Source organism: Berghia stephanieae, chromosome 2, assembly GCF_034508935.2.
Source record: "Berghia stephanieae isolate SIO BIC M18660-M18661 chromosome 2, UCSD_Bste_1.3, whole genome shotgun sequence".
Classification (NCBI taxonomy): Eukaryota; Metazoa; Mollusca; class Gastropoda; order Nudibranchia; family Aeolidiidae; genus Berghia; species Berghia stephanieae.
In genome coordinates this window covers 82,938,516-82,952,028 of record NC_088361.1, presented here as the reverse complement: position 1 = coordinate 82,952,028, position 13,513 = coordinate 82,938,516, and the positions used below count along the sequence as shown (strand labels likewise).

Sequence of the window (13,513 nt, the reverse complement as noted above, 5' to 3'; positions counted from 1 at the left end):
AAATTAGTCCTTCATGTGACCATAAGAAATTGATAGCATAGCAATCAGTTAGTTCTTGGACATATTAAAATTAGTGGCGATTTCAACTCCTGATCTCCAAACACTGACACAAACATCTAGGACTTCCAAAGACCTCAGGGAATTCTCATTTTACTCCAGAACCATCACAGATTGGAACAATTTATCGCAGAAAGTTACATCTGCACCCACTTTGAATTTATTTACAGAGCTTCTAGATCACTGCTGAATTTTCAACATAATGTTATGTTCATGTCAAAATCTTCATGAGTGAAGGTGGACATTAAAGGAAGATTCAGAAGAAATGACATTACAACATCATTGAAAATGGATGTTTTCATTTCATGGCGTCACAGATCATAACTATTAATTATGTTGCCTTACCTGAAAATAAACAATATAATATATATGAACACATTCAGTACATTCTCAGATTTACCATGCTTAATGTGCATCACAATGTGTCATTTATTTGGCCAGCAAGCCATATTATGGAATAATATTTCCATTTCAAACAGTACAAGCCGCCTGTTAGGTGCCCTTTTTGTATTAACACTCTTACAATACCTGTTGCTTCCTACAGGCAGGTACTCATTCGCACCGGAGTTGAGTGGGGTAATGTATGTAAAAAGCAGGAAATGCTCACTGCCACCCATCCTGTCACTGATCACTCTTAAAATTGTTTGACTGTTGTGACACTTTACCACTTAGCAACTGAGCCACACATTATGGACTTACCTGCAAAGTTCATATCAGTAAATCTTTCTTTATCTGCTATTGGACTAAAGCAAATACCATACACCATTGGACCTGTCAAAATGAAACACAAACTCAGAAATTATTCAGTCAATAACTACAATTATTTTTTGGCTTAGAGGACATTGAAAATGATGATGATTATAATAATAATAATAAGAAGAAGAAGAAGAAGAAGAAGAAGAAGAAGAAGAAGAAGAAGAAGAAGAAGAAGAAGAAGAAGAAGAAGAAGAAGAAGAAGAAGAAGAAGAAGAAGAAGAAGAAGAAGAAGAAGAAGAAAAGAAAAAGAAGAAGAAGAAGAAGAAGAAGAAGAAGAAGAAGAAGAAGAAGAAGAAGAAGAAGAAGAAGAAGAAGAAGAAGAAGAAGAAGAAGAAGAAGAAGAAGAAGAAGAAGAAGAAATATAAATATAATAATAAAAGACAATAACTAACAAAAGAATCGGTAGTACTATGATATCAACAGCAAGGTTTGTGTGTTGGGTTATCAGTATATTCTGTACTGAAAAATTGTAAAACAAATAAAGTTCAAAACATTTCAGTGAATGTTTCTATTGTCCCAAGCAGAGATAACCACTTGTCAAAATCCTAATGTTTAGTCATGATGATGTGATTAAATTGTGCAATCCTGCCCATACCCTTCTTGTGTCAAAAAGAGTAGTGTGGACATAGCTGAAACTGAAAGACAAATGTTACTTTTTTATTTTAAGATGGCTGAACAGCATTTCCACTGAGAGGGACAACGGGGAGTGGGGGATGAAGGGACCCATGTTCAAGCCCTGTTGTCAGTATCTAATTTTTTAGTCAAGTAAGAAACTTAGCCGACTTACAATTCAATATAGTGTTGGAGGCTTAATGGGTTGAGGAGAGATAGAAATAAGGGGACAACCTATTAATTAATCTCCTCTTCTTTTCAGCTCTAGGGTTGGATAGAGGAATTTTATTTTGTCTTTTATTGAAAACTGTCAGAATAAAGGTCTGTGTTGGTTTTAAAACTGTTGAAGTCATAATTGCAGCAGATGTAGAAACAATTGAAGCGATTATAGATGTTAAACTGCTCCTTCCCCCCTCCCAGCCCACTCCTCTCCTATCAAAGAAAAAAAATATCTGGAAATGCAGGAAAATCTGCAAAATCCTATCCCTGGTATATGCAAGGAAAGACAAAATATAAAGTCATACCCAAGACAGGACCACGCCCTGCTTCATCGATGCCCAACCAACAAGGCTCTGATTTAAGACGATCGCAGATCGGTGATTCCAACAAGCAGTTTTTCCGTCGATCGGATTCAAACTTAGACTGGTCCATGCTGGGGTCAATTCAAACAGATTTGGCTGTGAATTAGATTCATAAAAGTTTTATGTGTTATGGTAACTGTAGTTATTTCTATTATTTCTACAATGACATCTTAAAATTTATCACAAAGACGTGTCCTTGTTATTTTAAAAATTAAAAGAAAATTTATGACTATGGCATCTTGATGATACTGAAAAGCAGTAAGATTCAAGATATTGCAATAGCCTCAGCTGGTCTTGGGCTAGTTATATCTATATTGCATCTGCTGACGGAATTTCTCTCATACTCTCGGTACCAAAAAAACACCCAAAAAATAAACAAACATGGGGAGAGTTTCACTGAACGGCCTTTGGACTATTGGACTCACCTCAGACCTTCCTCGGTCCTCAGGACCAGGACTCCAAGTGAAGTCTGGGGTCTGAGGTTTGATCAAAAGGCTGATTTTGAGACGTTTTAATAAAGCGACACTGGGAGGACTTCTGTAGTTTCACAGTGCAGGATTAATGTGCGGCTACGTGAACTATGACTATGACTATGCGGTCTAGTCTATCTAGTACTAGATAGTGGTAGTAGTAGTGGTATGAGTATGACACTAGGGAGTCGAGACCTCGCTTTCGGATCGGAAGGTCCTGGGTTCGAGCCTCGCTCCGTGCATAGTTGGCTTAGTTGAGTCCTTGGAATTTGAAAAGGTTCTTTACTTAGGCACTTTGATAAAATTTTCAAACTCAAAATATCTTGATTTGACTCAGTCAGGGGGATGGGACTTGAAAAAACATAAAATTTGATACCTTATTTGTTTCTCTACGACCTACGGTTCCAGAGTTATTTATATTTTTCTATTGAAATTTTTTGTCAATTTTACAGAGAGAATCTGTGATCTCACTGCTGCCTCGCGGCGATCGTGAAATTTTGAGTTTTACAGTCAACATGGCCCACTTATTGTTTTCAGTAATTTTGTTTCAATTAAAAAAGAATTGGCAAGTGTTAGGTATCATTTTAAACGTCAGAAAATAAGCTTTATATTCATATAAATCATTTTTATGGATGGAAAGTATGGAAAAAATTAAGGATAAATGAAAAGGGGGGAAAATATGAGGTTTTTGTCCTAAAAAGTGGGGTTGATGGCGGAAAAAATAAAATAATGAGCGAGTGTATCAATTTTGATGAAATTTGGCAGAGATATTCTTCAATTAATTGTCTATTGATGTATGAAGTATAATTAAAATGTATCGATAATTTAAAAAGTTCTTATAATTCAAAAATTTATAAATTTTTATTACATAAGCTTTCTGAGAAATACAATCAGGAATTAAGAATTAAATACACCGTTAGAAAGCTTGTTTTGTGCCCTTTATAATGATACCAAAGTTAGTCACATAGGTTCACAAATAACGCCATGGTGACCAAAACAGTAAAGGGTCAAGAATAAAGTTCCAAAAAACGGGTTTCACCTTACAGTGAGCCTATCGGCGGCCACTGGACTGGAGTTATCAAAGTGCCTATCTTTACTCACATTCTCTCATCGTACTCAGGTGTAAAATTAAAATGAGTACCTGGCCGTTAACCGCGTTGTCTCTGTCCGAATTTTTTTTAGTAATATCGCCTAACTAATACTCAAACAGTAGTACTAGTACTAGAGTACAGGCGTCATGTGTAAAATTAAAATGTTACTCTATCTATTATTCTAGAGCTAACTTAGAGTAGACTAGGACTAGGAGTTAGAGTTGAGTGTTGCCGTTTGTCAAGGATCCTTTGTAAAGCGCTTTGGGCACGTTCAGTGGATATTACGCTATATAAAAGCTCACGTTTTTTGTCTTTTTTTTAAAAATTGTATAACCTTATCTTTCACTTCACATACCTTACAATGTTTTTGCTAGATATGTAAAAGTAAAAGAATATATCTTTATAATTGCGGGAACTTTGTTTACGGATCACACGTAAATTTCCTCAACTGAAGGAGAGCTGGAATGCGGAAACGACTTTTCTTATGTTTCCAACAACCAAGAGCTCCCATTGGGTGGGGGAGTTGAAAGGGGCGTGCAACTTGCAACTCATTAAGCTCAAATTTCAGCGCCAGTAAAAATGAAGAAAGTAGGATAGTCAAAATATTCTAGAATAACAATTAAAGCAACAAATAAAAAGCACGACAAAGGGGACTTGGTTCAAATAGGGAACAGATGTAGATTTCATCAATGTACTCGAATGTACTTAGTTTGAGAAATAGACCTTGATGAATACTCAAGGTCTATTGTTTGAGATCACCTAAAAGTCTCATTCAGACACCAGCACGTGGTCCCATAGAGAGTAACATAACACGCTCAACTGTTTACAAGAGATGTAGAAAACAAAACACATTAATAACAATCAATACATAACAGAGAAATAAATGATACCCCCGTCCCCTCCCCGTGTGGTGTAAAGAGAGGATGCAAGAACAGCACACACCGTAAAAGGCGAGGTATGGTGCGTGACTCCCCCTTTTGCGTCACCGGTTCACACCCCTTCTGTAAAACTCAAAATTGTTACAAAATCACAGACGGACAAATCAAATACTTTTATGGTTATAACTTGGGCGACCCAAGAGTTTCTGCAATGACAAAATTTGAGAAGAGTTAAAGAAATTGATATACAGAGAAGTAATAAGACACTGAACGAGATTTAAAAAAAAAAAAAAAGAGTTAGCTCAGGATAGAGAGGGATGGAAACTGTCTGTGACCCTATACCCTGACTTAGTGTGAAAAAGGAAATAGTGATGATTTATAAGGGGAAAAAATATCACCTCCCAAAACTACCACATTTGATTGTTTCCTTCCCAGCCAAGGACTCCAGCAAGGGAAAGGACAAAACCACGTAAACATAATCCCATTCCAAGACAAAGACAGAAAGCAGCTCAGAAACCAGATATTGGGGTATAGAAGACATCCCAAGTGACTTCCTTACCACCATGGGAGGTCAATAGACCCCACCCAGATAGTGATATTGGTGTCGTGGCGGTGATAGTAGTTGTAGTAATAGTGATGATGATGTGGTAGTGGTTGTTGTAATAGTTGTGATTATATTGATGATGTGGTGATGATGGTTGTAGCAGTAGTGGTAGTGATGATGTGGAGGTCGGTGGTGGTGGTTGTATTATGATCAATGATGTGATAATTGTTGTAGAGGTTGTGGTAGTATTGATGATGTGCTGCTGGTGGTTGTAGCAGTAGTGTTATTATGATGATGTGGTGGTTGTAGTACTGGTATTGATGATGATTTGGTGGTGTTGGTTGACATAGTAGCGGAAGTGATGTTGGTTGTGGTTGAATGACGATCATGTGGTGGTGATGGAGGTTGTAGATGATTATGTAATGTTGATGGTTGCATAGCAGTTGGGGTAGTGATGGTTGACTTGATGGTGGTGTGACAGTACTAATGATAATAATATTGTGTTGATAGCGGTAGTTGTTATTGTCGTCTCCGGAAGCTTTTACAAAAACTTTCTGATGCTTCGTTAAAACTTAATATTGAAAAACCGGAAATGAAACGTGCCCCGGAAATGAAACATTGACCTACGTAGGATTCGAGATCGATAGTGAGGTTTTGGTTCCAATGAACACAAAGATTCAAGGATTTGTTAAATACTTTAGACCATCAAATAAGAAAGAATTTATGAGACGATTGGGCATGGCTGAGTTTGTTGGGGTTTTTTTTAGAGGAGGTTTCGTCCACATTATTCTGATTTGGCGAAGCCGCTCACCGACTTGCTCAAGCCTGGTCGGATAATTGCGAGTCAGCCTTCCTAAACCTTGTCCAGACTGATTTTTTGTTTGTTTGTTGCTTTAGGTCTCTTCCAACACAAATGAGGTTATATGAGAGACCGCTGAAACAAAAAAAAACAAGCAATCTAACACTAACAAAAATAGTACAAATGTAAATCAAAATCATAACCTAAAGATATCATAAGCTAAATTATAAATAACCAAGAACAAACAGGCAGAAGATTTACAGAAAAAAAAATATCCCCTGTCAAAAATACAATCACAAACCAAAGAAGCAGGATAGGCTAGTAAAGAAAAGAAGAAACGACATCACTATCGGATCGTAAACCCATGCGAACATCATAGGTATGTATACGATTCAAGGGTGATGCTCCCATCCAACCACCCGCTTGTCCAGACTGAGTTCCTCGCCAGATTTGCAGTGTAAATGGATTGGATTTTGCTGTCGGGGCTGTTCTTTTACAAGAAAACGAGGGGATATTTATGCCTGTGCGTTACTTCTCACGGAAGTTAACTAAGGCCCAGCTTAATAAATTACTCTACCATTGAAAAAGAGTACAGCCTTAGTGGAGTCGTGTTCTTTCATGGCGTCTATTTGAAGTTTAGAAAGCCGGCCATTATTTTGATAGATCACAATCCGTTGGTAAATCTAACTCGACAAAAACACAAGAACCAACGATTGCTCATGTGGTTCCTGAAGCTTCAAGATTATCCCCTCCAGATATACCGGGACGAGACAACATCCTCAGACGAGAGAGAGAGAGAGAGAGAGAGAGAGAGAGAGAGAGAGAGAGAGAGAGAGAGAGAGAGAGAGAGAGAGAGAGAGAGAGAGAGAGATTGTTTGTTTTAAAGGGTTTTACGGCGCTTGCATCACATTTAGGTTACATCAGCGCCACTTAAAATTAAAAGGAAGAAAATGGGATAGAAAAAAGTTCTAGAATTACAATAAAATCACCCAAGAAAAAGTAAGACATAGGGGAACTGAGAACAAATAGGGATCAGATGTAGATTGCAAGAGCATACCACCAATGTACTTAGTTTGAGATCACCTATAAGTCTGTTTGTTTGTTTTGTTTTTAAGGGTTTTACGGCGCTTGCAACACATTTAGGTTATATCAGAGCCAGTAAAAAGGAAGAAAATGGGATAGTAAAAAGTTCTAGAATTACAATTAAAGCACCCAAGAGAAAGTAAGACAAAGGGGAATGGGAACAAATAGGGATCAGATGTAGATTCCAAGAGCATACCACCAATGTACTTAGTTTGAGATCACCTATGTCTCATCCGGACACAAGCACAAAATCCAACAAAGAGGAATACACTCAAATGCTTACATTATACATTAAAAATAACAAATATAATAATACATAACAGAGAGATGATTTACAAGGAAAAAAATATCATCTCCCAAAACAAGAACTATGCATTTGACTGTTTCCCTCCCAGCTAGTACTCCGGCCAGGGCCAGGACAAGTAATCTCATTCCAAGACAAAGACAGAAAACAACTGGAAAACAGATAAGAGGGGATATAAGACACAGCAAGTACCTCCCTGCCCGCTATGGGAGGTAGGAACCCCACCCAGCCACCTATAAGTCTTATCCGGACACAAGCACAAAATCCAACAAAGAGGAATACACTCAAATGCTTACATTATACATTCAAAATAACAAATATAATATATAACAGAGAGATGATTTACAAGGGGAAAAATACATCATTTCCCAGAACAATAACTATGCATTTGTTTGTTGTTTTTAAGTGTTTTACGGCGCTTGCAACACATTAAGGTAATATCAGCGCCAGTAAAAAGGAAGAAAATGGGATAGTAAAAAGTTCTAGAATTACAATTAAAGCATCCAAGTCCAAGAATAAGGCAGACAAAGGGGAATTGGTTCAAATAGGGAACAGATGTAGATTCCAAGAGCACACGATCAGTGTACTTGGTTTGAGACCACCTAAAAGTCTCATCCAGACACAAGCACAGGTCCCCACTAAGAGGACTACACTCAAATGTTTACAAATCATATATAATACATAAACAAAACATAATACAGTGCATAACAGAGAGATGATTTACAAAGAAAAAAATACATCTCAAAACCAACTATACATTTGGCTGTTTCCCACTGTGGGAGGTCAGGAACCCCACCCTTTGTTTGTGACATCATTGCAAATTAAATGCATCTCGCACCGTCATCCAAGACAAAGACAGAAAGCAACTCAGAAAATACAGGGTGGTAGAAGACAGCAAGTGACCTCCTGCCCACCATGGAAACTAATCAGATACTTAAAATTCATTAATTAATATAAATATAACAAAATACAAGAGAAATGCTTACCAAAAGAGTTTATTGCAACAGACAATGTCATATTTAAACACGATATATCAGAATATGTATATATATGTAATTATATTTGCATTGGAGACTGAGGTTTGTCACCCCAACAGTAACACTCGTTTAAACATTAAACTTAAACTAACACATAAACATAATTGCTGTTTAATTAATTACCATTACCGTACCTCATTTGATCAACCGCAGATCTCAAACCTTGGCTGTCAACCACAGTCTCGTTGCCTTAGCTCAACCCCCCCCCCCCTCCCCTCCCCCTCACACTCACAAATAAAACATACTTAATCAGAGACATCCAACACGGCAAAGAATAGAGTGATTGACAATCAAATATTGAGACAATTCACATTCCCCTGGGAAAAAATAAAATCCAAAATACCATAATAACGCACTACCAGGCTTTAGATTTAATATCTATATATCCTTCACCACTTATAATATCTATAGTAACGCCATGCTTTAACTTGATAAAAGAAAATAAAATCACCAAAAAAATCGGCTATGGTAAGCAGTGTGTTATAAAACCTTGACTAATTATTTCCTATCACCTTTCCTGATATTAATTACACACTGACATTGAAAATAAAAAGGGTGAGGCGGGGAATTGCATGTAATTATAACTAGAACTTGAACAAATTCAAGACCGTCCGTCTTTGGCAAAATTAAAGATATATAATATTATCTCCCATTAACCAATTCCCTTGAAATCTTTCCTGTGGAGTCCACGTACAATAAACTTCTCGGGACCAGGAAAAAAAAAAAGATCAAGGGAAACAACTCTTCACTTCAAATTGATTTATAGGTAACAGTCCAGTAGCCTTCCCTGTATAGGATAATGGAGTGTGCGACTCAATATTAATGATACAGGTATAGTCTTATTTTGCAGCCTACAGTTTATTTATTTTCTTTTAAATTTTGGGTTGGATCATGAAGGCCGCTATGGCTGAGAAAAGTTTATTTTAACTGGACCTAGACCAATTCCTGTATATTTAAACCAGTCTTTCAACTAGCTGGCTTATTTAAGGGGGGGGAAAAAACAAACAAATAAACGGGACTTGAAAAATGTTCGTAATACAATGGAAGTACACAAGAAAAAGTAAGACAAAGGGGACTGATTCCAGTGGGGAACATGTAGATTCGAAAGCAAAATATCAATGTAGTAAGTTTGAGAACCTAAAAGTTCCATACAGACACAGGCACAGGACCCCATTACTAGAAAACACACTAAATTGTTAAAATTTTATATTCAAAACAAAAAACTATAATAAAGAGATAATATAATGAGAGAGATATTTGAAAAGGGGAAAAAAATGTTATCTCCCAAAACAAATAATAAACAATTGACGTATATTATCTCAGTTAAGGACAGGGGGATAAAAGACACAGCAAGAATTTAGTTTGTTTTAAAGAGTTCTAGTTTTACAGCGCTTGCAACACATTTAGATCATTTCAGCACCAGTAAAAAGGAAGAAAATGGGATGGTAAAAAAATTTATAGATTTACAATTCAGAAAGTACACGAGAAAGAGGAAGACAAGGGAAAATGGTTCAAATAGGAAATTGCAGATGAAGATTCCAAGAGCCAACTATCAGCGTACTTAGTTTGAGATCACCTAAATGAAAATGCCTCATCCTGACACAAGTACAGGTCCCCACTAAAAATATACTAAAATCTTTACAAACCATATGTAAAACTTAAAACAGAAAATAATAAAGTACATAACAGAGAGATTTACAAGATAAAAAATATCATCTCCCAAAACTCTAATGATTCATTTATGTTTCCCTCCCAGCCAGGGTAAAGGGATCCTGTCAGATCCAGGACAAAACCAAGTAAACTCATTCCAAGACAAAGACAGAAAGCATGTTGGAAAACAGATATAGGGATATAGAAGACACTGTAAGTTCCTCCATGACCACAATGGGAGGTCAGAAAACTCTACCCGGTTGTAACAAGTTACAAGGAAAACAAATACATATGTATATTATATACAAATTATCATAAAAGAAACCCTGCATCTAAAACTTATCACTACATATTACTATTTTACGTACGAAACAATACACATTATTCAACAAATAAATAAAGATAAAAGGGATGCCACATGATCCCACATACATTTTCTAAAGATTTTGCATCGCTAAACTACTAAATTACACTGCGACCTCTCCAAAATGACACTGTCAGGGCCAGAACAAAAATTAATTAATAACAGAGCAACCAAAATCTGGGAAGGGGCAGCGAGTGGGTAGAGATATAGTACAAAGAAAAAACAGTATGCTGTGTGGACAAGTCAAATCTTAAATCTTCAAATTCAGTCAAAAGACAATACAATAGGTATGTAAATATTAAAATTAATTTCAAACCAATTATAAACATACTACAAATAAGAAGATACGACTTTAATGTGGTTCTGGGGGTTACACATTTTCCATTTTCTTAACAACTTTAAGAAAATATGATAAATATAATATATTCTATTGGTAACATTTCCATAACAGTGGTGGCATCCCTGAAACCAACATAGTTGCGAGTTTTAAAACATCTCTAGCTGTAATGTTTCAAGTAAAACATTTAAAGAAATGTTTTTAAAAAAAATAAAAAATCTGTCTCTTGGCATTGTTAACAAAAAATGGGCTCATTTATGACTTGTATCAATGAATCAATGATAATTAATCCAACACACATGAGCAAAACTGATTAAAATGTTCCTAAAAACAAAAATTGATCGAATTATCTCGTATGTATATTATTTATATTCTAATACGATCATGACGACACATATCGTTAAGAAAAAAAAAATTGAAAACAATAACAAACAAACAAAGAAAGACAAAAGAAAAAATAATATTAAAAAATTTGTCGAAATTAAAAACGAGAGGGATGAGTATGCACTCTGAAATGAATATATCAATACATGAAGGACAAATTAGGAAGAAAAAAAAATGTATCAAATCCAACCAACCCTATACTATAATAATTAATGTACCATACTTTAAAATAATAATAATAATAGTACTACTACTACTACTAATAATAATAATAATAATAATAATAGTAATAATAATAATAACAATAATAAAAATGGCAGTAAATAACATAAAATAAATAAAATCCAATAATAAATTAATCAGTTGGAAAAAAAAAAACCCAAATCAAATTGAAGTTGGACTGTAATGAGGAGAAAAAATGTAATAAATTCAAATGAACCACAGCACTAAAAGATATATCATCCGTTGCTGCCTAATCTACTAACTACTAAAGGGAGTCTAAGGAAGTAAATAAATGGAGCAATTCAACATAAATCAATCAACTGAGGAGATGAAAACTTACAAACCAACTGAAAATTTTAAGTGAAAATCAAGATTTCAAAGCTGATCATGATCAGGCGTAGGCAGCATATACATTTTTTAGAAAAGGGTAATAAAATATATGTATCTAAAAAAAAAAAATGGTCAATACCCCTTCCTGCATACCATATCGTTTCGACTTTTTCACAAAAATAAATTTTGCAATTCAACTGAATATATTGATGGCTCAGAATATGAAGTACCTGTCCATCTATGTCCATACATCTTTCTTGGTTAAAAAAAAACAACAAATCTACTGTTAACATTAATAATATTTGGCGTGAAACTAGACTAAAATATCTTTTCAATCCTCACTTATTTTAGTCTACAAAGACCAGGACCTGAGAATATTGTCAGGGATAAATAGTTTGCTTACATATTGATAGTTAATATTTATTTTTATTAGTAATAATAATAATCCCAATCAAAAACACAAAAACAAAACCAAAGTCTGTTTGAACCAAACAGACAAAACACAATAGTAGACTAGACTAAAGGTTGATATAACACAGACCTGCCAACCACTACGATGAATTCCAGTTTCAGAACAAAAATTTTGACTCCATTTAAATAAATGTCTGATTCATGATAACTACAACTATGTAATTGGAAAATGAAATGTTCGTGCCAGAGTAGTCCTACATAGTTTTGATTTAAACAAAGAGGAGCTATTTAATCTCAATGAAGCCAAATTGTTTTGTTGATTTCTGTAGCGCCTTCCATTTTTATCTCCTTTAAAGAGATTTGAAATTTTAAAATATTAAGTAGGCAGGTCTATTAAATGCCAATGGCTTAGTAAGGCCAAACCCAAAGACCTCTCGGCAAAAGGGTACAGAATGGATCCTCAACCAAGCTGATTACTACATAATCCCATCGTTCATTCTAAATCCCGTATTGAGATTCAATTGGTGACCAACAGTAACAAAACAGTAGTATGTTGAGTTGAATTTGTTTTATGTTTTTAAGGGTTTTACGGCGCTTGCAACACATTTAGGTCATATCAGTGCCAGTAAAAAAGGAATAAAATGGGATAGTGAAAAGATTCTAGGTGTACAATTAAAAGGACTTGAGGGAAAAGTAAGACAAAGGGGAATAATTGAGACAGGGCACAGATATAGATTCCAAGAGCACACAATCAATGTACTTAGTTTGAGATTACTTAAATGTGTCACCCAGACACCAGCACACGATCCTACTAGGAGGAATACACTCAAATGTTTACATTATACTTTCTAAATAACAGATATAACACCACATAACAGAGAGAGATAATTTACAAGGAAAAAAATATTTATTTTATTTATATAATCTCCCAAAAAACTATGCATTTGACTGTTTCCCTCCCAGCCAAGCACTACGGCCAGATCCAGGGCAAAACAAAGTAATCTCATTTCAAGACAAAAACAGAAAGCAATTGGAAAACAAATACAGGGGAATAGAAGACACAGCAAGTACCTCCCTGCCCACTATGGGAGGTCGGGAACCCTGCCCAGGTGTAGAATTTGATACTTAAAATATTATACAATGCTGAAATTAAACATTTTGAATGAAAATAAATGATTTCGTTATTGAATTAGTTGTTTATTTGACATTAATAAACTGCCAACCATCTTGAATTTAAACTTATTCTGCTTAATCTTGTTAATTCCAACATACTACAGCAATGACGGAGAGGGCCACATAATGTTTTCATGCCTATTCCTAGCAGCATATAATATTGTAGTAGTGATGGTAGTAGTAGTATTAGTAGTACTAGTAGCTTATATATCTAAGCATTGTATAACTTGCTTTCTACGTGCGAGCTCGCATAGAACTGGTTAAAAGTCTCCTATTCCTCAGGGTCTTTTATTGATATAACTTCCTGACCAACGCTGATGCACGATATAGTTATATACTAATGAAATCAGATTTTGCACACAGAATTGAAAGCTGTCCACTACATAGATTTGATGAAGAAAAAAAATTGTATAAAACACAAATTTACAAA

General features: G+C 35.3%; 1 protein-coding gene across 2 annotated transcripts in view; it reads right to left on the bottom strand.

Moving 5' to 3' along the window:
* The window catches only part of LOC144965664 (ribonuclease H2 subunit A-like), a 35,095-nt gene that overhangs the window by 7,180 nt on the left and 14,402 nt on the right, over positions 1-13,513 (bottom strand). Inside the window, exons 1-3 of one of the 2 annotated variants that reach the window (XM_078901239.1) lie at positions 3,923-4,017; positions 1,950-2,102; positions 757-828 (exon numbers count right to left, since the gene is read on the bottom strand). In XM_078901239.1, the coding sequence (XP_078757365.1) occupies positions 757-828; positions 1,950-2,076 (199 nt within the window). In that variant the 5' untranslated portion in view covers positions 2,077-2,102; positions 3,923-4,017. Of the gene's footprint in view, positions 1-756; positions 829-1,949; positions 2,103-3,922; positions 4,018-13,513 lie in introns of those variants that run through there. The other variant, XM_078901240.1, reaches the window with a different exon arrangement.